General features: G+C 44.3%; 2 protein-coding genes across 39 annotated transcripts in view; both read left to right on the forward strand.

The window, feature by feature from the left end:
* The first annotated feature begins 585 nt into the window (after positions 1 to 585).
* ube4b (ubiquitination factor E4B, UFD2 homolog (S. cerevisiae)) lies at positions 586 to 17,869 on the forward strand. Of its 2 annotated transcripts, XM_027016328.3 has the most exons (29): positions 586 to 870; positions 2,959 to 3,178; positions 4,647 to 4,782; positions 5,281 to 5,368; positions 5,555 to 5,699; positions 5,824 to 6,049; positions 6,356 to 6,826; positions 7,343 to 7,462; positions 8,505 to 8,646; positions 9,045 to 9,145; positions 9,396 to 9,510; positions 9,920 to 10,003; positions 10,352 to 10,408; positions 10,511 to 10,627; positions 10,726 to 10,824; positions 11,042 to 11,155; positions 11,684 to 11,882; positions 12,190 to 12,328; positions 12,900 to 12,999; positions 13,163 to 13,290; positions 13,377 to 13,475; positions 13,648 to 13,883; positions 14,160 to 14,286; positions 14,411 to 14,555; positions 14,752 to 14,886; positions 15,369 to 15,560; positions 15,756 to 15,930; positions 16,610 to 16,756; positions 16,921 to 17,869. In XM_027016328.3, exons 1-29 carry the CDS (start codon positions 847 to 849, stop codon positions 16,986 to 16,988), a joined length of 4,149 nt encoding a protein of 1,382 aa, XP_026872129.2. In that variant the 5' UTR covers positions 586 to 846; the 3' UTR covers positions 16,989 to 17,869. The 2 variants fall into 2 exon arrangements, with proteins under 2 accessions (XP_026872129.2, XP_026872131.1); XM_027016330.3 differs by lacking the exons at positions 6,356 to 6,826; positions 7,343 to 7,462.
* A 752-nt stretch (positions 17,870 to 18,621) lies between these two features.
* The window catches only part of kif1b (kinesin family member 1B), a 55,969-nt gene continuing 50,274 nt past the window's right edge, over positions 18,622 to 24,316 (forward strand). For 18 of the 37 annotated variants that reach the window (XM_081706901.1, XM_081706915.1, XM_081706905.1 and 15 more), the window contains exons 1-2: positions 18,644 to 18,938; positions 20,537 to 20,688. In XM_081706901.1, the coding sequence (XP_081563027.1) occupies positions 20,583 to 20,688 (106 nt within the window). In that variant the 5' untranslated portion in view covers positions 18,644 to 18,938; positions 20,537 to 20,582. Of the gene's footprint in view, positions 18,939 to 20,536; positions 20,689 to 24,316 lie in introns of all 37 variants that reach the window. The other 19 variants (XM_081706918.1, XM_081706922.1, XM_081706914.1 and 16 more) reach the window with 5 other exon arrangements.

Raw genomic sequence — 24,316 nt, forward strand, 5'->3', positions numbered from 1 at the left:
GTAAGCCTACATGGAGTACATAGACTGGATGTGAACTGGACAAAAGCGTTATAATAAAACATGCAACAGGTTGTGTGCTTTCTGATACTCTTTGCTGTGACAGTAAGTAGGCTTCCAATTTTCACAGCCAATTTTCTAAGCCATTGTTTGAGTGGTGAAATTTTGTGGAAGTTTACAGTGCAACAGAATTTGGAATATGATATAATGGTTGATCCAAGGGACATTTAAGCCTAAATGATAGATCACATTGGCAGGGAGAAAGAAAACAAACCAAGTGAATAGTGTATAAAACTGGCACCTGTTGATTAGAAAAACACGCTGGTTAAATATATTATCTAGATATAATAAAGGCATTAATCTCTCTTAGGTCTGAACACTGAAAGATATTTTATATTTTGATATATTTACACCACATATAGAGGGCCTGCAATTTGCGCTGTTAAAACCTCTTGGAAAAGAGAGGAGCGGTAATTCCCTCTTGGGAAGAAAGGAGAGGTTATTCCCTCTTGGAAAAAAGAGGAGAGGTAGCTTGAAGCTTGAAGCCGCAGCTTGAAATGTGTCGTGGCTGTGTCACGTGACCACAGAGCCAAAATGGCCGCGCTGGTGTTTTGACGAATAATACTTTTGTGTTTGTTTCATTCTTTAAAGAAATCGAATAGAAAACATATCAACTGCTGGAAAACACCCATATACTCAATGTTTTAATTTAAAAGCGTCACATAGACAATCACGGCTTATTGTTACTTGTTGTACTGTTTAGACTATGCACTTTTGGTTTTTATAAGATAGCTATAGCTAGCTGACTGGCTAGCAAGATTATTTAGCTTAAAAATAAAAAGAAAAGCGATGGAAGAGCTCAGCGCCGACGAGGTGAGACTTTTAAATCGTGTGTATACACTTATGTACGCCTCCTATTTACACGAGTAACGTAACGCTAGCGATGGTTGTATGCGTTTGGGTCGGTGTGTGTCACCCTTTCAGTCGAAGCGATGACTTGCTTGGTTAGCCTGCGAGCTAAGATGAAGAGACGACTCGCTGCGGGCTGCCCGCAAGTGTGTGTGTGTATGTGTATGTATGTATGTATATATATATATATATATATATATATATATATATATATATATATATATAAAATCAGTGTGTGTTTTTATTTCCATCTTCGAGTAATCTTATGTGGTGTGTGTGTGTGCCTCTCGTTTGGGAGAATTACACCTGGCCAAGCCTCAGCGAAACGATGGCTAGTGATGCTAACTAGCGTAGCTGGATCGTTAGCCTGCCACATTAGCCACTATATCTGATCGGGAGCGGGTAATATTTCCCTCAGACAGTCTTTTAAGGGGCAACTAATCGGTCGGCTTTACCCCTCTGCCCCATTGTCGTGACGTTACTGGAACGAAGCGTGGGTTAAAGAGCCCGAAACGACCGTGTGTTAATGGCGATGCGTTGTGAACAACGTGCCGTACCACTTGGTGTTTAAAACCCAAAGCCGTGCTCCACAAGCTTTGGTCGATATGTGGCCAAGGCAACTTTGAATATTCTCTCCGGTGTTATGCTTTTGAGAAATTGATATATAGTTTTATTTAGTGGTATCGCGTTAAATGATTCTGTCGACAGAAATGATTCTGTCCCCGTTACTGATGAATAAAGCTTAAATAAAAACATGCTTTAACCTGGCTACGTCGTACTGGTGCAATGTCTGCCCACATTTCTCTGGTTACTGCCTCAAAGTGGAAACGCAGATTTAAACAAATCCTGTTGCAGGTTTTTACTCAATACCATTACACTACTTCAGCATCTACTAGACCGTTAGGCCAGATATGTAAGGACAGAATTTACATACTTCTAATATCATCTTCTATATGAAAGCATAGTCACCATCACAGGGTAGCTACAAAGTTGGTGAAGAAAGAAAAGCAGCGCTTGCAGTTGTTACAGTTTGGGTAAACACATTTTAGGTGATGTGTCGATTTTGCCAGATTTATTAAACTAGCTTTGTAGGTGACCAGCTGACCACTTTGTCTACATCTTTGTGCTATGCTTTCAGCATCAGACACAAGCATTATGCCTCATCTCTGCTTTCAGAATTGTTTTAAAATGTATAAATAGATGCTGCTTGTAGATAATATAGTAATCTGGCCTACCGTACATGTTTATTTACATGTATAGCATTTAGCAGATGTTTAACAGACATTCTTGTCCACAGTGACTTACAGAAGTGCTTTGTTTATTCTTGTCGAAGTACCACTAGGCCCAAGTATAAGCATACCATCAGGCTAAAATATACATACATATAAAACAAAGGAATTTCTAAGATGATTACTAAATGCAGGATTAGGGATCATCTAAGTGCCTTTTGAAGAAAATGGTCTTTAGTCTACATTTGAAAACAGCAAGGACCTCTGCTGTATGGACAGGCAGTTCATTCCTCAACTGCTCTCTAATACAGACCATGGTTTGCTTTCTTTGTGGTTATCTGTGAAGAAATGAGTATTCAGATCTGCAATGACAGTATACATTCCTATAATTAAACTGCTAAAGTTCTGCTAACTGCTTGTTACAGATTTTTGGATGCACAGTAGACTGAACGAGGATGAGGCTAAATGATTCCAACATGCATTCATCTCTTAGCATATTGCTGTCAACCATTAGCTTATTGTTATATGTTCTCCAGCTCCTCTGAGTCACTGGAATGTGCAGTGATCACCCTAGCCTCCTGCACTATTTTGTTGTTGGCCAAAACATAACAATGATGGTGCTGAAGACTGAGGAAAAACTGTGCTTTGCGCCCCCCCCCCCCCCCCCCAGCCTTGGGCTTTTGTCAGTGTGTACCCTGTGTTTATGTGCTTTCACTGTGACTGGGTATTTCAATATTTAAGTTGATTTAATCTGAGTCATGAAAGGGGAACTGATTTAGCCACAAGGTATGAAACAGATTTAACCGACTGTTGTCTGATGCAGATCCGGAGAAGGCGACTGGCCCGGTTAGGCGGAGGCCAGACATCCCAGCCCACCACCCCTCTGAGCACCCCCCTGACGTCACCACAGAGAGAGACCCCCCCAGGTCCACTGCCAGGGCCCTCGGGGGCCTCGCCGCAACCTCTGCCACCAGCACCATCCCACACTCTGGGCCTCAATGCCCAAAATGTCACCCCTGCCACTTCTCCGATGGGGGCTTCAGGTAATGAGGATCTGGCTCGCCACCACTCACCACAACCTCCTCCGCCTAGCAGTGTGCAAAGATTTCTGCTTTTCAGAAAGTGGCTTTTATGTTTGGTTTTTGTATTGTGTTAGAAATCTGTTCTGGGCACATCCTGCCTGCTTGCAGCTTCTTCGGATTACTCCTCTTTAAACCGAAAGCAAGCGAACTGATATATTTCTTTACATGCTGCCTGTTGTTGCAGGAGAATGAGGGCTGCCCTGACAGCAATTGTAAATGGTGTGTTCAGGCCCACATTCATCAGGAACAGATTCAGTTAAATGCCACTGCACACTGCTTGGGCAGTATCTAGCGAGTCCGGTTTAGTCAGGCTAGCTCATGTAATGTAGGGGCAGACTAGCGTACCCTTTAGAGTCTCCTCTTGGTATTGTACGGATTCCTGTGTAACTGTCTTCTTTCTGCAACTCATGGAAGGAATCATTGGAGAGCATTTTAGTATCCAAGCAAGTAAAGTGTACCTGCCGTGTCCTGCTTAACATTAAAGGTAGTGGTCACCTTAAAAGTCTGCAGTTGTACTAGCAGGTCTCAGTTTACATTTACATTTATGGCATTTAGCTGACACTTTTATCCAAAGCGACTTAGTTATGTTTGAATACAGCCTGAGTAATTGAGGGTTAAGGGTCCTGACTGACTTATTACAACTGAAGAAACAGGGGTAGACTGAGATATTAAATCGTCAAATCCATTTTAAATTCAGGATGATGAGGCCTATTCTATAGTTTCAGTTAGTATATCAACATATCAGGCTGGTGACCCAAACTAGCTGAGCCTGTTAGGAGATTTTTTTAAACATTATTTTCTGCTTTGATTCAGATCCTTCCTCTGATGACACACAGCCTCTGTTATCTTATATTTCTGGGTACTAGGCATTTGGGGTGCATCCCAGCTTGTGCAAAATTTAATTTGAGTTGTCTTCAAATAGAGCAGTGTGCTATTGAGGCTGCCATTCAGTACAGCTGAGCTCGGAGCTCAGCAACACATGAAAGTGCAGGTTTAGCAAAGGCAAAATTGCTGCAGGGTTGTGCAGCTTTTCTCTACAACCAGGGGCAGCAGCAGCTAGGTGCATTCCAAAGCTCCCCCTCGTTGAGCTGTTTCTCTGTGACACTGTTTCTGGCATGTGAGAGCTTTCTAGACAGTTCTATGACTGGCTATTACAGGTCACGGCTGTCCAGTTGTATCATCAAGGCAGCTTGGATTTGCTAATGTCATGGGGCAGGGAGCTGTTTTAATAGGGTCGCTACCTTTTTAATGCAGGCAAGAAGGACTACCAAGCTCTACCCAAAATGCATATGGGTGACAATTGGCTGTTTTTATTGAGTATTAACTCCTGCATGCATTAGTTTTAAGTATTTCACGTTGCCAAAAACATGTTTCCACGAGGGACTGGCAGCCATAGACTTAGTGCTTCTGCTTCTGCTCTTTGCTGTAGGGGTGGCTTACCGTAGCCAGAGCAGCGAGGGGGTCAGCTCCCTCTCCAGCTCCCCGTCCAACAGCCTGGAGACCCAGTCTCAATCCCTGTCCCGCTCTCAAAGCATGGACATCGACACAGCGTCCTGTGAAAAGAGGTGAGGCTCCTTTTAGGCTCCAGGCTCCTGCTAATGGCTCCTAAAAAGTGAGCTAAGGCAAATGGGGGTGGGTGGGGGGGGGGAGAGAATGAGACCAGTTTCAAATGAAAGTGCTTCATCCCCAGAACCAGGTTTCCAGAGTTGGGCCACTCTTGCTGGCAGCTCTTTCCACACTTGGCATTTCAGACTTCATTTGTCCTTCAGCCTGATAATGTGTGGAGACATGTGGAGGTGTCACTCACAAGACATCTAGATGTGCACCTGGCTCAAATCTTTGCACCTTTAACTCTGCAGTGGTTTAACTCGGTGCTGTTTTATATATCACTTGACTCAAAATTCTCCCTTGATGGTTGTCATGTGATTTACCTACTGTCATTTCCTAGAGCCATTACTTAAATCCGTGTACGTGTGTACGTGTGTATGTGTGTGTGTGTGTGTGTGTGTGTGTGTGTGTGTGTGTGTGTACGTGTGTGTACAACCCTGTCCTGTGTTCCTCAGCATGTCCCAGGTGGATGTGGACTCAGGAATAGAGAACATGGAAGTTGAAGACAGCGACCGCAGGGAGAAGCGGAACCTGGCTGAGAAGGTGCTCTCAGACGGCACAGTGCCATCTGTCTCTTCATTACAACAGTAGTTGAGTTTTTGTAAATGCCTTGTTCAAAAGATTACTTACTAACTCTAAGAGGCTGAAGTGTTCAAACATTTGCTTCCCGAACCCATCAGTGCTGGTAAATGTGCAAGCAGCTTTGTTCATGCTCTTACCATTGTGCAGGACTCTTCATCTAACCCTGATGTGTCTGAGGAGCAGGCCTTGCAGCTCGTCTGCAAGATCCTTCGTGTCTCGTGGAAGGAGCAGGACCGCGATGTCATCTTTCTGCGCTCGCTTGCTGCTGAGTTCCAGCAGAACCCAAAAGATGGTGAGAGAGCACAAGCGCAGGGAAAGAAGGGAAGAGCTACTAACTGATGGATGCATGTCCTTGCTGTTATGGCCATAATAATGATTTGTTTGCCTGTGTTTTCCTATTTTTCTTCCTCCACTAGTCTATTCTGACTTCAAAGACCTGATTGGGCAGATCCTGATGGAAGTTCTTATGATGTCTACTCAGTCACGTGACTGCAACCCTTTTGCCAGCCTGACCGCCACATCACAGCCAATTGCTGCTGCCAAATCCCCAGACCACCACCTGACGCTTGTCCCGCCTTCTAGCCAGGGGAGCAGTCCCATGATGCCCTGTGGAGGCTCATTTGGTGCCAGCTCTCTGTCCAGGCAAGTGTAGGCAAACAATGAAGCCCATTCATGACATTTGTGCATGTGTCAATTTTTTTCTTTTTAAAAAATGTGCTTTGCAGCAAGTGAAGCCCAGTGTGTCTTGTATTTTTGATGTATCCAAGTCTTTTACGCCACATCTGACCTGCTCAAACATATTTGTTCAATCACCCATATTTCTGAGCACTCTAAATCTTCATTACCATTCACTTGACCTATTTTAATAGCGTCTTCCGATGTCTTCTCGTTTGTCATTTCCTATACTTTTCTATGTTTTATGCTCTGTGATTCTTGTTTTGTTTTCAGTCTGTATGGATGTAGTCCACACCCTCTTGCTCAAAGCTCTGCCAGGATGCGCGCTCCGCCTACACCCACACCCTCAGCCCCAGTTGTAGAGCCTCCGCCTGCAGCAGCCCTGCCCGCAGTTGGCTCGCAAGCGTTGCCTCGTGTTTCTCCCGGTCCACCAGCTCCACGCCTTCCCCCGAGCGCGCCCTCTGCTCCCTTGCCCATCTCTCAGAGATACAGACCCTACTCACTCAGCCCCTCCCAGGGCTTCTCCATACCCACGAGCTCCAGCCCCAGGTCTGGCCATGCAGGGCCCTCATCCGGGCTGCTCACTCCTACCCAACCCCCGGCTGTGCCCCCAAGCCCACAGCCTGCTCCGCTGACGTCCCCCCGACCCCGTACTCGCCAGCCAGCTGTCCCCTTCCCCATGTTGCCCGCCTCTCCCACCACTATGGCCAGACGGACTGCCGTGGCCGCCCGGATGCCCACTAGGTATCTTATTGTTGCGTTAGATGTGAAGCTTTGCCCGCTAAACCAATAATAACCCAACGCCGCACTCTGATAAAAGGGAAAATGTGCGTTGTTCTTTTTAACGAATCTGAGATATTCATGCATCAACCCGTTCTTTCGATAAGCTTACTGCCGTGAGCCACATTCCAGCAGCAGCTAACCTGCATGCGGTAAATTTTTAGGTGTTGGTTGAAAACCTCTAGGTTTTAGGATGTAGGACTTGGAATCAGTAGGCGTTTGTAAACCTCCACCCTCAGCCAGCTTCTCTGAAGTTTCCTTTATGTCATTCGCTCCTGCTCTGAAGTGCTTGATAAAAAGCTCACGCGCATACTTCAGCCTTCATCCTGCACGGTGGCCTTTGCAGTCAGTAAACGTTAAACCCAACGTGCCTTTGATAGCAGTCCGTTTGTGCGTTCTGATCGTGTTGAGAAGTGCCATTAAAGCCTCTCCTCTTGTCCGTCTCCTCTCCTCCTGCCCTGCGCTCTGCCACTACGCCAGCCCGTTTTCTCTCCTCTTCTTTGCCCTGTCTGACGTGTCTCAGGACAGCAGTGATGAAGAGCTGGAGGAAGAGGAGGAGGAGGAGGAGGAGGATTTTTCTGGGGTTCAGTTTGGGTCAAGGTACCAGTGCCAGTGTGTGTTGCATGCTTCAGCGTGCTGCCTGGCCACTAACAGAAGCACATTGTGCCCTGTGCTGGCAAAAAACAGAGCTGGGCGTAAAGACAGCGTTAAGACAGCCCCGCGGCTTCAGTGAACCGGTATTTGATGTAGGTGGTATGTGTTTTGTTTTTTTTGTTTGTTTTTTCTTCCCCATTTTCATCATGCATTGCATTTTTATGCTGAGGTGAGCAGAGAGAAAAAAGATGCATATTTTTGCCTTCCGCAACAGTGTTGTGGCAGATGGTTGCTGAGGCCTTTGTTTTCAGACAATGTCAACAGCGTCACCAGGATTTGGAACTAATGTCAGCTTGCGGCATAAAAATGATGCAGCTGAACTTAACACCTTAGAACACCTGTTTGTGTCTGTCATTCCCTGTCTGTGCCCTTGACTTTAGAGCTGCCCTGGCCTTTGGGTAGCGGCTTGTAATACGCAGTTTATGAGCTTAATCCGTGCGGAATGGATGAATAACATGACTAATGAGAGAGGCAGAGGTGTGCTGTGGAGTGTGTCCTCTCACCTGGGAATCCGCCACTAATGCATGCTGCATCAGGCAGGAGGCGTGTTCACTTCTTGCAGGCTGCTGTTTTCACTGCCATGGTGTGAGGTGCTTTGCTTTGATTGGGTCGTGCTTCTTTGGTGCTGATCAAAGAGAATTTGGTCCTTTTTGTGTCAGGCTCTTCTTTGTGAAAGCTGTTAGCTACCTTGAGAAAAAATAGAAGCAATGAAAAAAGCTATTTAAGGTGTTTTTTTTATTGACCAAGTTTTTTTGGGGGTGGGGTTGTTCAACCTAATAAAAAAGGAATTTTGTGCTTTTGCACACTGCATCTACCCAGGACCTTGGCTAAAATGTTGCTTTTAAACAAAGCTTCTCAAACTTTTTCCCTACAGGATAGCCTGCGATTGCATTATATATAATTTCTCCGAGCAGGTCTGTGTTCTGTCCCTGGGTTGTGATGGAATGCCTCCATCTCTCTGCGTCTGTCTCCGTCTCTCCTCCTCCAGCCTGGGTGCTTCCACTGGGGCGATGACCTGTGACTCTGGCGGAGACCGTTTCACCATCGAAGCGTGCAAAGAGACGGAGATGCTGAACTACCTCATCGAGCGCTTCGACAGTGTGGGCATGGAGGAGAGGAAGGCTCCCAAGGTAGCAGCTCTTCACATGTAGCCTGTGTGTAAAACCTGACTCTTGAGACTATGCAAAAATAAGACCATGGCCAATAACAAGAGAGAACACAACTACAGCAAAAATAAGAACAGCAACAATAAAGGGATTGAATATGCAATACAGCTAATATGAGTGGACTTCAGTGCAAACAGGATTAATAGGCAATAGTGCTTTCAGTGTATGTTTACTGTTGTTTCACCATGTCACTACACTTCTTGGATCAAAAGAGAATTTCCCTCCCCCAAGTTATGTGCACTCTTGTAGTGAAAGAAAAACTCGTCTCACCACTGAGCCTCAGGGTACTCCGCTCCTCAGGATGGGGGTTGTAGCCAACTGCTGCGTTTCCTTATTATGGATGACATTTTGTGATGTTGCAGATGTGCAGTCAGCCAGTGGCGAGTCAGCTGCTCAGCAACATACGTTCCCAGTGTATTTCCCATGCTGCTCTTGTGCTCCAGGGTGCCCTCACCCAGCCCAGGTCAGTGCGTGCAGGCAGCCTTTGACCCTTGCTACTCCTTTGGTACCGCAGTCTGTGTAGGATGGCCTAAACAATCGTTTTTAACTCTCAGTATCAGCAAAGTCATGAGTCATCTTAATCCTTTCATTTTTTTCCTCATTTTTTCCCTCTTTTTAAAACAGTATGGCATCTTACTTTACTTTTACTTTGATGTATTTAGACATGTGGGGAGTTTGAGCTGGGTGTGACTTTCATGGCCAATTTCTCCCAGGGCCCCTCTGCAGCCTTCCCTGCTGGTACCGTACATGCTGTGCCGGAACCTTCCGTACGGCTTCATCCAGGAGCTGGTGCGCATGACTCACCAGGAGGACGAGATGTTTAAACAGGTCGGTGGTGCAGCGCACGCCACATGCTGATTTGGTTTCGTGTTTGAAGCTGAGGGAGAGCAGGATATAATTGATGTGGCATTCTTAGTGGCATTAAATTCGCTTTTGAAGACAGCCAGACTTGTTTTCATGGGGGAGGAGAAAAAAACAACCAGAAAGTGTCATGGTCAAAGCCTGATAATCCTCACCTTTTGAAAGCATAACTTTACTTAACCAAGGTCATATCCAATGTCACTTTCTGTGATACGTTCTTACTGCGTCATAATGCAGCAAGGTTGTGCAGATTTACAACTTGCTAAAGTGCGTCCGTAGTTGTTCCCGTCATGCATGGGATTGTTTTTTGGTAGCGGTGGCTCCATGTTCTCCTGCTTCCAGCACGGCGGACTGTGACTCTCCTTTCCTCTTCCAGATCTTCGTCCCCATTCTCCAAGGGCTTGGATTAGCTGTGAAAGAGTGCTCCTTTGACAGCGACAACTTTAAGTACCCTCTGATGGTAAGAGAAGGATGGCCATCCAAAGCTTAATGTGCCGCGCGTTATGTAGTCCAGTAGCAGCGTGTCCTCAGGAAGAATGAATGCAGACTATTGATTTATCTCTAATTGCTTGTTTTTCCTCCCATAGCCTAGACTGACCTGCTGCGTTGAATAAAGTTGCAGACTAGATTACATCGCAAACCATGTCTAGAACAGATTGAGTCCAAAAAAAAAGGGTGGTAGATTTCATCTTGCAGAATTTTGGCATCTATAAAAATGAGACACGCTTTCATGCAAGGCCACTCAACAGGCACTTTCATACAGCATATAGCCATTTATTGTTTTGGTGTTGTTTTGTTTGTGAAACAGGCTTTAGCTGAGCTTTGTGAAATCAAGTTTGGAAAGACTCACCCTATGTGCAATTTGGTAAGTCAGACCAAATTCATAACTGGCAAGTTTTAGACTGGCTAGAGTGAATATGAATGGTTTTGGAAAATTGTGTGTGTGTGTGTGTGTGTGTTTCTCTAGATCACATCTCTGCCACTGTGGTGCCCTGATTCTTTGAGTCCTGGTGCAGGCAGAGAGATACAGAGGCTCTCTTTTCTAGGAGCCTTCTTTAGTCTTTCTGTCTTCGCAGAGGACGATGTGAGTCCCTTTTTTAAATATAACGTCCAAAGTTAACACAGTCAACATGCTGTGCTGCTCAGAAGTGGTCCCTAACGCAATGCATGCTGCTTTGTTAGACCAAGGTTGGAGACAAGTACTTCTCAGGCCCTGCTATCACCATGGAGAACACACGCGTGGTCAGTCAGTCTCTGCAGCATTATCTGGAGTCAGCCAGGGTGAGTGCTCCAGCTTGGCACTCATGCATTTTTAATCAACCGCTCCAATCAATCAGGGGGAACATTGGCTAGAATAGTCTTTTTATAGTGCAGAGGTGCTGGTGGGTGTTTTTGTGGGGTGGGGGGTGGGGGGTCTTTTTGCCCTGTGAGGAAGAACTAGTCTGATAAATTAAAGTATGCCTCTCGCACATTTTGTCTGTGGCTTTGTGATCTTCAGGGCGACTTGTTTAAAGTCCTCCACAACCTCCTGCTGAATGGAGAGACGAGGGAGGCGGCTCTGAGCTACATGGCAGCTGTGGTGAATCGTAATGTGAAGAAGGCTCAGATGCAGGTATGACTCATTTATGACGAGGACACTTGCCAAAAGCAAACGTGAGCTACTCTTGCCAGATAAGAGAGAGATCCATACATGTTTTGACACTTCTGATATGCCTGCACAAGATATCGTTTGTTCGTCTTCATCAGTACCATGGCCTTTGCAATACTAATGTCTCAGAATATGCAAATGTCCCTTCCCACAAATCCCATGTGTGTCCCCCCTCTGTGCACTGTGAGCATCTTGACTGATATGAGATATTCCAGATAAATGCTCCATGGGTGTTTTTGATGAATCATGGTATTCATCCAACACATGTAATTATCCAACATATAATCCAACACGTAATTACTTTTGGTTAAAATAATGCAGGGTAATCTTTAACCAAATTTAAAAGACTTGCCATTGTGTTCTAACATAGTTCACGGAACATCACAACGTAATTGTTTCATGGTGCCGGAGTAACTTCAGAAGTTCCACAGGCGGACAGTTCCAGCGCATGCTGATGTGTGTTTGATTCTCGCCTGGTGGACTTGACTGCAGACGGATGACAAGCTGGTGTCCACGGACGGCTTCATGATGAACTTCCTGTGGGTGCTGCAGCAGCTGAGTATGAAGATTAAGCTGGAGACGGTGGACCCCCTCTACATCTTCCACCCCAAGTGTCGACTGAATGTGAGCCTCGAAGAGACACGTGTCAAAGCCACCATAGAGGAGCTGAAGAGCTGGCTCACAGATATGCGTGAGTGCGATGACCCAGGGCCCACTGTGTCAGCCTTTGATTAGCCGCTCTATAACCGTCACTCAGCTGGGTGGAAAATATCCTCAGTGCCAGGCAAGGTTTTAGGTCTCTTCGGCTGCTAACACACCATAGCTAGTCTCATCAAAAGCTCTGCAGTTCCCTGGTTCGGGTGTATGGCAAGCTTGGACATGGCAAAAACCTGAACTGGACTGGGTTGAGATCACGAAGATTGTCAGGTTCTTTCTTTGGACAGCTACTCTGTATTTGTGACCCGTCTTTCTGTCATCCACCCCTGTCCATTCCGCAGATGAAGACCCTTCCAAGTTTTGTGAGCCCAAATTCCCTACAGAGTGTTTTTTCCTGACACTCCATGCACACCACCTGTCCATCTTACCTGGGTGCCGCCGCTATATACGCAGACTAAGGGCCATCAGAGACCTAAACAGGTACATGTGCAGCTACCCAGATAAAAACATCCATGTTCAGAGCTTCAGAAATGGAAAAATGTTTTTGTCTGTAGGATCTTGTATTACACTTTTAAAACGATGTTTTAAGTGTTTGAAGTTTCTCAGAACCAGTTAATGGGCTTTAGTTGGAGAGCTATACTGCTGTGCTGACTACACAGCTCATCTGATTTGCTCCAAAAGCCTTTCTTGTTTAAGCCAACGATGAGCTGTCATTTTTGTACTTTTCAGGTGGTTTAAAATTTGTTTGTTTTCAAATAATACCTGTAATTACACCTTCTGTGGACTAATGCAGCATTAGACAGCCAATCAATCCTCTTATATTAGAACTAAAAGGAGATTGCAGTCATTGTTGGTTAAGTTGTTTTTCCTGATGCTAGTCTCTTCTGTGTGGCTACTTCCCCCTACTGTTGGTCCCCATAATGACCCTCCCTTGATTCTTCAGGATTGTATTTATTTAGAGTTGGGACTAATGAAGGGGTGTGTGTGTGTGTGTGTGTGTGTGTGTGTGTGTGTGTGTGTGTGTGTGTGTGTGTGTGTGTGTGTGTTACAGGACTGTAGAAGAACTGAAGAACAGTGAGAGCCAGTGGAAGGACTCCCCGCTGGCCAGTCGGCACAGAGAGATGCTGAAGAGATGCAAAACCCAGCTCAAGGTTTCTCTTCCAAGTGAAAAACTAATAATCCGCAATTGAGATCCACATATCTAATGAAAGCAAACTCTTAACGCACACTGTATAATCTCGTCTAAAAATGCTTGTGGTTGGGGTTTAGTCCATCGGTCATAATGATGCTGTGCATCTCTTGCTGCGCTTGTAGAAACTTGTGCGCTCGAAAGCCTGTTCTGATGCCGGCCTGCTGGACGAGAGCCTGCTGCGTAGATGCCTCCAGTTCTATGGCATGCTCATTCAGCTCCTCCTACGCATGGCAGACCCCGCCTATCCAAAGTCAGTTGCTGCCCACTTTACCTCTAGAACCTCCCCTTCTCTGGGTCTGCTTCGCATATCTCCCTCACACTCTGCTCCTGTTACAGCGTCGCCCTGCCCCTCAGTCCTGACATCCCCAAGAGCTTTGCCGCCCTGCCTGAGTTTTACATTGAAGACGTTGCCGAGTTCCTGCTTTTCATTGTGCAGTAAGTTGACCACATTACAGCTGGGCATATGATGAATGAATACATTATTAATGTCTCCAGGTGGGGGGAGGCGAGCGTTTCAAAAACTAAATTGAAATTAGCCACTTTTACTTTTGCGGTGAATTTGGGAGCTGCTGGTGTTAAGTGGCTAGTATTCCACTCTCTTCTCTAGGTATTCTCCTCAGGTTCTGTATGAGCCCTGCACTCAGGACATCGGAACCTTCCTGGTGGTGTTCATCTGCAGTCAGAACTACATCAGGAACCCCTACCTGATCGCTAAGCTGGTGGAAGTATTGTTTGTTACTAACCCGGCAGTGCAGCCCCGCACCCAGCGCTTCTCTGAGATGATCGAGAACCACCCCCTGTCTGTCAATCAGCTTGTCCCCGCCCTCATGAAGTTCTACACGGGTTAGTGGGCTGGCTGCACTTGTAAACCTTTTGGTTGACTTTCAGTCTTTCTCAGTGTTCATATAAGCTTTTTGTAGGATGCACTCTTTTTGTCATGCAAACAGCTGTCTTTACACATCCTTGTAATCTGTTTTTTTTCTAGTAGTTCTAAGTATTAATTTTAAATAGTAATGGAAATATGAAAAACAAACATTTGGTTTTCCCTCTTGAACTTTAGAGGAAACCTTGGCACTGAATGTTGTGTGTTTTCTTTAACAATTACATTTTTCTCTCTAGATGTGGAACACACCGGAGCTACAAGTGAATTCTATGACAAGTTCACCATCCGTTACCACATAAGCACCATCTTTAAGAGCCTTTGGCAAAACATTGGCCATCATGGCACCTTCCTTGAGGAGTTCAAGTGAGATTATTTTCTGTAGCTTTGTTTCATTTGTTAAGATACAAATGCACGTGCAATTAAATCGGCCACTACAATCGAACTATTTTTTAAAGTAGTAGTAGTATATAACTCTCTCTCGCTATAGTTCGGGGAAGCAGTTTGTGCGCTACATCAACATGCTGATAAATGACACCACTTTCCTGCTGGACGAGAGCCTGGAGTCGCTCAAACGCATTCATGAGATCCAGGAGGAGATGAAGAACAAAGAACAATGGGACCAGCTGCCTAGGGTGAGCACCCAGCGAGGCCCTCACCCTGGCCTTCACCCATCACTGAGTGGCGATTTCTGTTAAAAGGCATTTTTATTCTGTGATGAAGTCTGAACTGTGACCAGAAAGCCAGCTCTTAATTTCATGCTGGCCCATGCCCTTGCCATTAAGCTCTGTCCTTCCCATGCATTGATTTGATTGGTCGTGCTCTCTCCAGGAGCAGCAGCACAGCCGCCAGTCCCAACTGACTCAGGATGAGAGGGTGTCTCGCTCCTACCTGGCCTTAGCCACAGAGACCGTGGACATGTTTCACATTCTCACCAAGCAGGTCCAGAAGCCCTTCCTGCGCCCTGTGAGTCCTCGCCCAGTGCCCTCATGCTGCCTTAAATGCATCCTGTAACTGATCAGTGTCAGCCAAATCTGAAAAGAGCGCCCTATATTATAGTGGTTTCTGTGCAATCCAGCAGGAGAGGGGCGTTGTCAGTGACAACATGGCTCCATATCTGGGTCACGAGAGTGGATAGCATGTGAAAATGAAATGAAATGAAGTTCTAATGGTCAGTTTTGGTAAATGGGTAACAGCAGAGGCTTAGTCTGCACCTGTTCTCATGTAAATGAAGCTTCTGCTCTCTGATCACTGCAGGTATTTATAGGCTCATATGAAAGTTGAGCTGCTGCCAGCTATCGCCTGAAGTTTATTTAGAGAGGGTGTGAAAGGACGCCTGCTCACTCTTAATAAGTGAATACTGTGTGCACGGACTAATTATACGCTGTGATTCAAATTACTGAATGCCTTGTTGCGATTGCCGAGATATTTTCTGCTGTACCGGACAGGAGCTGGGCCCACGGCTGGCTGCAATGCTGAACTATAACCTTCAGCAGCTGTGTGGGCCCAAGTGCCGTGACCTGAAGGTGGAGAACCCAGAAAAATACGGTTTCGAACCCAAGAAGCTGTTGGACCAGCTCACTGATATCTACCTGCAGCTGGACTGTGCTCGCTTTGCTAAAGCCATTGCTGATGATCAGGTGTGCTCCAGGTTGCTCATGGGCTGAGCAACAGCTTTAAAATTACCCTCTGGGATTTGGTGTAAATGTTCAGTTGTACAGAATCAATAGGGAGAAATCAATGGTTTGTCCCTTGAGACAACAAAGTAAAATGGTTTTTTTCCTCCTCTTTGCTCTTTCTTTGTGTTTTTTTTTTGTTTCTTCACCTACCATAAGAGATCATACAGCAGGGAACTCTTTGAGGAAGTGATTTCCAAAATGAGGAAGGCGGGCATTAAGTCCAGCATTGCAATCGAGAAGTTTAAGCTGCTCTCGGAGAAGGTAGAGGAGATAGTGGCTCGCAACTCCCAGTCCGAGATGGACTACAGCGACGCTCCTGATGAGTTTAAAGGTGAGGGAATGAACTTCGCCGTGCTCTGTTACAGTCCAGGCAGAGTGGCAACGCTCACTGAAAGATATGGGCCGGAACCTTGAACCACAAACTGTACATAATCTACTAGTATCGACTAGTATCCACCTGTGTTCCAGACAGCGGATCGCTGATAATTATTGTGCTGTGCGCTGCTTTAGCTTGCGCAGACTGGCCCACAGACTCCAAAGATCATGTGTAAAACTCAACTCCAGCAAGAGGCTTTAACATGTTCTCATACTCCAAATAAGGAGTTATTTTATAGTTTATAAAAGTTAACTAGTTGACTGTTTTTTGCTTACTAATGAGAATGGCCTCTTTTAAACAGTTGTTTTGGAATATCCTGCATAAAAAAAAGTCATTTTTTTTCCTATAAAAAGAAAATTGTAAAAATGTCACAGTTGGTATAGTAGCATCAGTTTAACTTTTTTTTTCTTTGTTTTATTTTGTTTTTTTTGTTTTTTTCTTTGTGCCATGTAGTGTGGCTGACGACTCTCTTTCAAAAGGGTAGCTTGGCTATAGCTTCTCTGCTTTAAATCATAAGTAGCTTGTAGCTGCAATTTGAAAGCAGTTCTAGTTTCTAAGTAACAGTAGGGTCGGATGCTACTGGATCTTGTCAGAAGTGACAAATAACCCTGGGCTTTCCCCCCTCACATGACAGACCCTCTGATGGACACCTTGATGACTGACCCTGTGCAGCTCCCTTCTGGGAACATTATGGACCGAGCCATCATCCTGCGTCACCTCCTCAACTCGCCCACTGACCCCTTTAACAGGCAGCCTCTCACAGAAAGCATGCTGGAGTCAGGTACACTGTGGTTCCCCATTGTGCACTGCCCCTTGTTTCAGGTCTCTAAGGTGGGGTGTGGGTGAGTGTGTGGGGGTGTGGGGGTGGGGGTAGGTGTGGGGGTGGGGGTGGGGGGGTTTGGGGGGTTGTGGGTGTGCATGCTAAACTGTGTGTTTCTGGTCCAGTTCCAGAGCTGAAGGAACGCATCCAGGCCTGGATGAGGGAGAAGCAGGGTGGACGCTTTTCCCAGTGAGCCACTCTGCCTGCTGTTTAGGGACATTTGCACCACACCACAATTTGACAGTGAGCAGATTGAGGGGGAGGGGGGGATGCAAAGAAGAAAAAGAAGAAGAAGAAGAGGAGAGAAACTGTCATGAAAACTAAATAGATTTTTCTCCCCTGGTCCTTTTTTTGTTTTCTTGGGCCGTTATCTTAAAGTCTCTAGGCTCTAAATTGAAGCAGCATAATAAAGTTTAGACTTTTAAAAGGTTTTGCTTATGACTTTGTATATATTACCTATATACATATATTTAATTGTGTGAATGCATACAAAGGTGTAGCAAGACTAGGTTTCACAAACTAGACCTATGAGGAGAAAAAAAATTAAGATGTATTTAAAAAAAAAAATCCTAAAGTCAGATTGGTATACATCCTGTTTTCTTTTGAGTTTAAGATATTGTATTTGGCTTGAAGAGTGAATTGAAAGTAAGGGAAAATGTTTAGGATGGGAGACAAAAGCATTTAATGCATTTTGAAGCCCTTTTGAATTTTGTTAATCCAAAACCATTAAACCTAAGTGCTTTGGATAAAATACATTAATTCTAAGTACTGGTCATAGTCATAACGTTTACAAACCCTGGCTTCAGATGTGCCCTTAACATATGGAAAAAATTAAAGCAAAAATCTTGGAAAATGGGGGAAACTTTTTTTTTTAATTTATTTTTATTTTTATTTTTTTTTTTTGCTTGAAATGAACATGTGGTTGTCTTGTAGGAAATGCAAGTATAGATGTTGATGTCATTTGTGGATGACAGAATCTATAGTGAGAGTGTCATTTCCCTTGTTGCTCTCTCCGATCATGTCTGCATGGCCTGAAGTACAAGGCCCACTCGAGCGCCTCATCTTATATTTCCATAGTGTTAAAACCTGACCAGGAGAGAGAATGTGAAAAGTTTGCTTATAGCATGATGGTTGTGAAAAAAGATGCCAGTGCACCAAATGTATTTTCTTTGAACTTTCACAGTTTTATACATTGAAAGATTCATCAAATCTCGCTGCTTATATTAACCTTGGCTGTTGAACGCCGGCGTGGGTTATGAATGAGTCATTTTCCATTGACATCAAGGTTTATGTACAGGAATTTGCTTTCTTTGCTAGAAACTTTTTTGGACCCAGGACTTCAAACTGTAATAAATGGTAATCCACGCACATTAAGAACTGTTTGTAATTGCTTTTGTATGCAGTAGCGAATGCACAAAACCTTTGGCTCGGCTCTTATTATATAAGTAACTAGCGGGTTGACGGAACTGCATTAATGGACCAGATATAACAAAATTGATCTGTAGCATCGCAATAAACAACTGGAGTCTTTAACAGAATACTGGGGTAATAACATATGACGATAGAAACCAACGTCAGCGGGGCTTTTTTAAAATCCAGGCTTTCTGCTGTATATGACCATTTGATCTGCTAGGCGGCGTCCTTCGCTTTTTCTGCAGGACAAATGCGCGTCCCAGTAGAACTGCAAGACATCCTGCAGTGTGGCGTCACACGCGTCCAAACCCACCCGTGCGGGCTTCTTGATGCTCATTGGTTCAATGACGCATTCCGCCAACGTTGGTCAATTGCTATTTGTTGCCCGATGTTGTCAGTCACGATGGTGACGGGGCAGTTGACGTAATCGTTCGGGTAAATCCAGGCGTTCAGCCATATCATAAACTCGGCACAGGACCGATTTTTCCCCGACACCAGCATCCACCGTAGAAGACAGCCCTTAAACATAACCTTAGAGTGTAAGCCCAAGTGGAGGAAGGTGAAGTGCGGCTATAATGGGTGTATATAGCAAAAGCGGAATGGTTGAGTGTTTTTCTGTCGGTTTTCACTGATCGTTGCTGATTCTGGTAGAAATCAACGCATTTCTTCGCATCTCGGGGCTTTTCTATGGTGTTCTTCGTCCTCTAGAGTTTAGTCTGGATTTTCAGAGGTGAGTTATGCATTCAGTACTGGTTTACTGAGCTGGTCTACGGGTCGCACAAATAGATTTACGGATTTATTTATTTATTTATTTATCTATTTATTTATTTATTTATTTATTAGTCTTGATTACTGTTAAAAGATATTTTGCTTTGTTTGTTTGTTTTTCTTCTCTAACGCTGCTTTATTTATTTTGCGTCGTGAAAGTATAAACTGGAAATTAAAATGTGAATGGAGCGAGGTCGGCAACAGCAAGTCTGCGCAAATGCTCGCTGCTGGTTAACAGCGCTAGTCTCGTCAGACGGTGCCCCATTATAAGGTCACTTTGTTACAGGTGACTTTTTTTTATCGGTTTGTATCGGCTTGTCTAATTTTGCCTCTTCAACATTAGTTTATTTGACCCGTAATCTAATGAAGTTGCTACAGTGATACTACAGTAGGTGACAGTGCGTGTGTAGTGCTATGGTAGTATATGCAGAAGTTGCTTTTTTTAGGTCGGTTTTATCTAATGAAAAGTCCGTTGTTTGCTGCTCTTGTTGCAGGGTTTAGTGTTTTGGGTTGGTGTGGGGAGAGGGTATAAACTCACACTCCCTGCCTTTGCAGCAGATCGGGATACTTTTGTTGTCTACGGCCCGGTCGACAGATTTTATGGGCGTATGCCTCTATCTGCAAGGACAATCGTGAAAGCCTCCACTTTTTGATTCCCAAGTGACTGATATGACTACATGGCTCTGCTCTGATGCGAAATGCATGATTTTATATAGAGCCAAAGGTAGCAGTGGAAATAACAGGCCAGTGTTTTACATTTGGTCACATTTTACAACTAGTCTGACTAAAGGCATCGCAGTTGATCTGTGGCGACTAGGTCTCCAGCATCCGATGTGTGTTTTTTGACTTCCAGACATCCAAGTATGCGCCATGTCTTTGCGTCAGTGTAACATATGTAGGATTTAATCGTAATGACTTGATTTATAGCTAATCTGGAGACGGCGCCCATCCCTGCTGCAGTTTACTGGCAGCCATGTTCGGCTCATGAGGGAATCGTCTAATGGATTTTAGCTCTAGCACGCAATTGTAAGCCCTGTATCACTTATGGGATATTTTAAAGAATCGTCTGCCTTTTCCCCTATATAAATATATCTTTTAAAATTAGCAGTTCTTTCCACAATACAATAATTACCACATGTCATTATTTTTAAATTGGGGTGTTTTATGTAAGCAATTTGCGTCTCTCTAAGAGAATACTAGCGAAACGTATTATTGTGGATGCTACTGTTACGTTAGCTTTACTAATAAACTGTGGGCACTATTTTTTTTTGTATGTGATGAAGTTTAATGATGACAAAATAAATTTGAAATAAAACACTGTTCTAAAACAATGTCTTAAGTTAACCTAATCTTTTTTCTTTAGTGTCTTTAGATTTATCTGTGACCCTATCAACTTTCAGTTAAAACTAATGATATCAGGCAGAGATATGTACTTGAATAAAAAAAAAAAAACGTGTATATATACATACATACATACATACATACATGCATGCATGCATACATACCTACCTGGTCATATCAGTTTAACAATTGAAAGAATATGAATTTCTTTCCATGTAGGAGCCAATTCAGTGGGATCACGTTGTGACAAACCAGAGCTCCGACAATGTCCGGGGCCTCAGTGAAAGTTGCTGTCAGGGTTCGCCCCTTCAACTCAAGGGAGACCAGCAAAGAATCAAAATGCATTATTCAAATGCAAGGAAACTCCACCAGTAAGTATCTGGGTTCTTCTGAGATTCTTTGAATGTGTTGCTCTTGGTGTGTGCTGTGTAGACTGTTTTTCATTTCACATTCCTGCAGGCATGTGACATAATAGTTGTCTGAGCTGGCTATACTCTTAATGCTAGGCTTTGAGGTGAAAGGCTGATCAGAAAATGGCACAGATTTCTATTAACTGTTCAGTAACACGAGTCTCTCTGAAGATGCCAGTTTGAAGAGCAAAATTTAAAGGAATCAATTTAACTTTCTTTGAGAAGCAGACTGAAGGGTTAGACTCTTGGTCTGAGAAGGGTAGCATAACTGCTAAACTCATCCACTATGATGTGTTCTCTAGTTGTTGGTACAGGCAAAGAGAGAGCATTAGTGGACTGCTTTGCTTATCATGACATGCAGTGAACTGGTGAAAGGAAATGAGTAGATCTTCTGGCTTGTAAGGCTGTTATCAGAAGGTGTTTGTCAATGATAGGACTTGTTTGAAGAATTATGAAGTCTATCCCTCACACATCACTATAGTTAAGAACCTTGAATTCCAGGATACTTCACATTGGACCACAGTGGAAGATAGCCTTGTATGATCTACTAACTCTAAGATTTGCAGTGGGGTGCAGTAAACCCGAAGGTTAAAGAGATAATGACCTTAGGTGGTGGGCCTATTTGGTGCAGCTCTCTGGTGAAGGATGGCTTATCAATAATATATCTGATGGAAATACATTATTATATATGCCAGTGAATGCTGAGTGGTGTACAGGAAAGGACATAAAGGTTGCTTATCAAGAAGCTGTTTTAATTGGTCCAGCAATGAAGTGACTGACCTGCCTAAAGACACTTAATTCAACACATCAGTTAATTGCCAGATTTACTTGGTATGTTTATAATTATGTGGAATGTAATGGATTATTTTAGTGTAATGGATCGTCAAGTCAGTGAATGAATGGCTACATTATTAACCATTGTTCATACAACCTTATTACATCTATAATATTACAGCCTTAGTACATCTATAATACCACTGTGAATTCAGTGCAGATAACATGTCTAGGTAGTGTCCTTCAGTACTAACCATGTACTAAGTAATTGGACAGGATAACAGTAATAATTAAATAAAATGATCATGTTTAGTGCTTGGTTGCAAATCCTTTGTAATCAATAGCTGCGTGGAGTCATTGACCCGTGACCATGGCCAGCTGCTCTGTATCTGCTTTGGTGCAGCTCTGCCAGGTCTGCAGTGCAGACTTTGCTGAAACGCAACATGCACTCGTTCCACTTCTTTCCAGCGCTTTATGCATCTTCAAGCCTCCTGCTTTGTCATCCATAAGTGAAGTGCAAGCTCAGGAGCGTTCTGGCTGGCCAGTCAAGGCCATTGTGCTCTGCCACCTTCTAAAAGCCCATATGTGCTTTGGCCGTGTGTTGGAGGTCACGGCGTCTAGGTGAAGTGCCGTCCAGCGAGTTTTGAAACATCTGGTTGGTTCTCAGCAGTTGGGATCCTTCTGTTCACCCCGTAGTTCTCCTTCCTGCTGCTTTCAGCTGTGGCCTTGTAGACATGATAAAGATATCAGAGTGAAGCGGCTACACATGCAGTCAGGCAAACTTGTGTTGCCGTGTTTCAGAGATGAATTGGAGTGTGCTCGTTCTTTCCACATAAACGTACATCCCCTCGAAAAGCACACAGTCTGTATTTGAACTTCATGCTTATGGTTTAATTTCACATACAGTGTGCTAAAGTGCAGAACATTAAAAATTACATAACTGTCCAGTTAATAGAATTTTGCAGTTTTAGGTTTTATCCATCTGGAATTTATCAAATGTTATGAAGTGTTATGTAATATGTACAAGACCCACCCAGTTTTGTTTTAAATGGTTATATTTCTTGCTTGTTGATCGTTTATACTAATGGGTACTGTAAGAATGCTTTTGACTGTGAGTTATTAGTAATTAGTGATTTGTCATGCATGTTCTTGGATCTGATTCACAAGCTAGTCACACACATTGTTTCTGTTTACCACATAATAATCTTTGACCATCTAATGTGTTGCCGCGTCGAGATGAGCAGTGGCCTCTTCAAAAATATGCATAAAGTGATTTTATGAGTTCATAATTGTTGTGAGGAGCCATTTTTGTAAATTGTGAGGTGAAAAGATCTTGTGACCAAATAATCCACTCAAATAGAAATAACCAGCAGCTTTGATTTAAGGGAAGCCATTAGGTTTAAAGATTTCTGCAGTTCAAGGCATTTTTGACAAACGTAACCGCTGCTGGTTGTAAGTTTAGAAACAAAGCTGTAAAGCAAGTCACAGTCTGCGCTCTTGCTTGTAGCCACGTGCTCAACCTTTGCTTTCTGAGCTCAGCGTCTGAAAGCGAGGGAGCAGCTATGTGCCCCAGAGGTGCTCAGCTCCGGCGTCCACCTCAGCTTTTGTTCGGAAGAGGAAGTGGAGCCGAGAATGAACCGGCCTTGCGTGCATGCGCACTCAGGAAACACGCCCCCAGGATACTGTATGGCTGGCGGCTGGCCCGTCGCTCCTGATTAGGAGTCTCCAGCAGATGGTATGCTGGGAATGTTATCCTTTTACAAGGCTGGACCGTGCAGGCCTGCTTGTGTGGGTGGGACTCTTAACGGGGTGTTGGAAGTCCCCCGTGGTGTGGGGAATGTGAGGAGATGGTGTTTAAACATCTCACCTGACCCTCCGCTTGCTGCTTGGTGCTGGCTGAGCGAGTCACTGGTCATTTGTTTTACATAGAACCGAAAACCTATTTCTAGCGTAAACCTGAGGCAGGGTTTCCATTGTGTTAGAAATCAAGCATCCTACAGCATTAAACACAGTACACCCTGTGCAACCTGTTTCATATTGATGTGAAAGGTCGTGGGTGGATTTGGACCAAGGACAAGGCTTTTTCTCTGGTTGGTGACTGATATTGGCAGATTGGTATTGTATTGCAGTCAGATGGCAGTGCACTTCAGAGGAACTGCTCTGGTATTTCCCACTTCCTCATAAAAGCTCACCAGCTGCTCAGCACTGTTTCTTTTTTCTTTCTTTTTTGATGCGCCAGAACAGAGAGAAAGTGTTTTGAAGATAAGTTGTGAATTAAATGGGATGCGCCTGGTTTATTGCTGCTTTTATGTTTTCCTCCCTGCAGTGTCGGGTCAGTGCAGAATGAGGCATTTTTCTGGAGCTGGTAGATAGCATTGCCAAGGCTTTCACCTCACTTCTGCTGAATCTCTCATCTCTGAACATCAGGCAGGGAAAATGGGCCAGATTTCTATCTAAGCAGGAGCGAGTGTCAGTGAAAATATTTATGACTTGATGTGTATTATGCTCTCCCCCTGCAACGTGCCGGGTTAATCCGTGGTTTTCAGTTATGGGTTTGGGTAAGATGGTTGTTTTGACTGGGCTACAAACTGCCGTCTTTTCCCTTGACTGTTTTCTATGAGGGCAGGAATAGGGTAGGAGGTTGGAGGAAGCAGGAGCAGGCAGGAATGTTCTGCGCATTCTCAGCCTTTCCTTTCATTACCACAGGGTGCTGGAGAAACCATGAGCAAGGGGTGGGGGGATTTGGAGGTGCAGCGAATAGCTGGGGCTCTGTGGGGGATTGTGTTCATGCAAAGCAGCACAATGGCAGGCCACC

This window comes from Electrophorus electricus, chromosome 24 (assembly GCF_041902795.1).
Source record: "Electrophorus electricus isolate QZ-2024a chromosome 24, ASM4190279v1, whole genome shotgun sequence".
Taxonomy (NCBI): domain Eukaryota; kingdom Metazoa; phylum Chordata; class Actinopteri; order Gymnotiformes; family Gymnotidae; genus Electrophorus; species Electrophorus electricus.